A 1,993-nucleotide genomic window follows, 5' to 3' on the forward strand; every position below is an offset into this window, starting at 1 on the left:
ATTAAAATTTTACAACAAAAATTAAAATTGTATAAAAAAATTCAATTAAAATTGTATACTAAACAAATTAATTAATTACAACTAATTTTGCATATATTTTTTGTATCCACTTAGGTGTAGGCGCTTACGTCTCGCCGCAAATGATGGAGGCGGAATATGTGATGCGTGAAAAATTGCCAGGCAACGTCTACACATGGACATCACGTGATCCCTGTATTGATGGTGGTCAAGGCGTAACGGTTTGTGCGCCCGGCGGCGCTATCACATCAGTGCCACAATTTACAATGAGCAAATCGCAATTAATGAATGGCACCAGCATGGCAGCACCGCATGTGGCGGGCGCAATTTGTACGTCTATAATTTTAATTCATCTTTTTAAATTTTGATTAATTTGTAGTAAATGTTTTTTAAATTTTATTATTTTTTTTTGCTAACATTTAAAAAAATTTTAATTATTAATTTTGATATCTAAAATTTTTGAAAATTATTTTAAAAATTTTTTGATTGTTTTAATTAAAATTAATAATTTTTATTAATATTTTAATAACCTATAATTGATATTTTAGAATTATAAGTAACATATTAAATGTTTTAAAAGTACATATTTAAAATTATTCCACCTACTTCTAGCGATTCTAATTTCCGGTCTCAAACAGAAGGGCATTAAGTATTCCCCCTACAGTATCAAACGTGCCATCACCAATACTGCCACCAAACTCGGCTACGTCGATCCATTTGCCCAAGGCAGCGGTTTGTTGAATGTGGAAAAGTCGTTTGAACATCTCACACAGCATGCTGGAGCGTCGGAGAATATGCTGCGGTAAGAGCATTTAAATTATTTGCCTCGTACATTTTGATTTATTGCCTTGAAATTGCAGATTTGCTGTGCGTTGTGGCGCACAAGCTGCTAAAGGCATTCACCTACGCCAGGGCGTGCTGAAGAAACCAATCGAACAGGATGTTTCCATCGAGCCAGTATTCTTTAATGACCAGGAGACTGGTTGGTTTATTTTATTTTTCAGATTTTTTTTTTAACGTCGTAAATTGTTGCTTTATTTTCTTTAGAACCACATCAAAAGTTCAACTTTAATATGCGCTTGAATTTGATATCGTCGCAACCGTTCGTACAATGTGGCGCTTACTTGGATTTGAGTTATTCATCGCGTTCCTTGACCGTCAAGATTGATCCCACAGGCCTGCCGCCCGGTGTACACACAGCAAAGTGAGTATTTTGAGCAACGGTAGAGGGAATAGTTAAGCTTTTTTTTATACTCTTGCAGTTGCTACAGAGTATTATAGTTTCGTCCACCGGTTAACGGTTGTACGCATCACCTAAAACTAAGCGAGATACATATGGGGTTATATACATATGTACTATATACAAATGATCAGGATGACGAGAAAAGTTGAAATCCGGTCATAACTATTCATTATATAAGGATATAAAGCTGTAACTTGGTACATAGGATCCCAGTAACCTGTGGGTATAATTTTTTGAAAAAGTGGGCGTGACCCCGTCCATTACACAAATCAAAAATCAATTAATAGGAATAATGTCTTTATTGTGTGCCGCCTTGTGACCAAAAATTGTTTAAAGCCAACAAAAATTGTTTCCCCTAGGTACCGAATATTTAGACCACTGTACTTAAAGTTGACTTTTGACCGGAAATATCGGTGAATAAGTGAGATATATAATGTGTGAGTTATCTCAATGACAATAAAAGAGCGTGTTTTATTCACAACAGTTAGTTATTTTACGTGCCTAAAATACTTGTAGATAAATTTGAGCGAAAACTTGTCCTAGCCCCTATATAACTAATATCAGGATTTCATCCAGCTGACTTACTATCTATGCTTGATTTACACGTTAAGGCATTTGCCTGGTTTTGATGCGTGCAAGTTGCAAAAGTATAAAAAGTTCGGTTGCACCCGAACTTAGCTCTTTCTTACTTGTTTTAATAATAATAACAAATAAAAATATTTTTGTTTTTTT

General features: G+C 34.7%; 1 protein-coding gene across 1 annotated transcript in view; it reads left to right on the plus strand.

Moving 5' to 3' along the window:
* LOC108968805 (tripeptidyl-peptidase 2) overlaps window positions 1–1,993 on the plus strand; it is a 10,491-nt gene that overhangs the window by 3,723 nt on the left and 4,775 nt on the right. The window contains exons 9-12 of the mRNA XM_018933069.1: window positions 115–348; window positions 631–820; window positions 879–1,000; window positions 1,066–1,222. Coding sequence (XP_018788614.1) covers window positions 115–348; window positions 631–820; window positions 879–1,000; window positions 1,066–1,222 — 703 coding nt within the window. The remainder of the gene's footprint in view (window positions 1–114; window positions 349–630; window positions 821–878; window positions 1,001–1,065; window positions 1,223–1,993) is intronic.

Source organism: Bactrocera latifrons, unplaced genomic scaffold, assembly GCF_001853355.1.
Source record: "Bactrocera latifrons isolate USDA-ARS-PBARC rearing strain unplaced genomic scaffold, ASM185335v1 scaffold_23, whole genome shotgun sequence".
In the NCBI taxonomy this organism is placed as follows: domain Eukaryota; kingdom Metazoa; phylum Arthropoda; class Insecta; order Diptera; family Tephritidae; genus Bactrocera; species Bactrocera latifrons.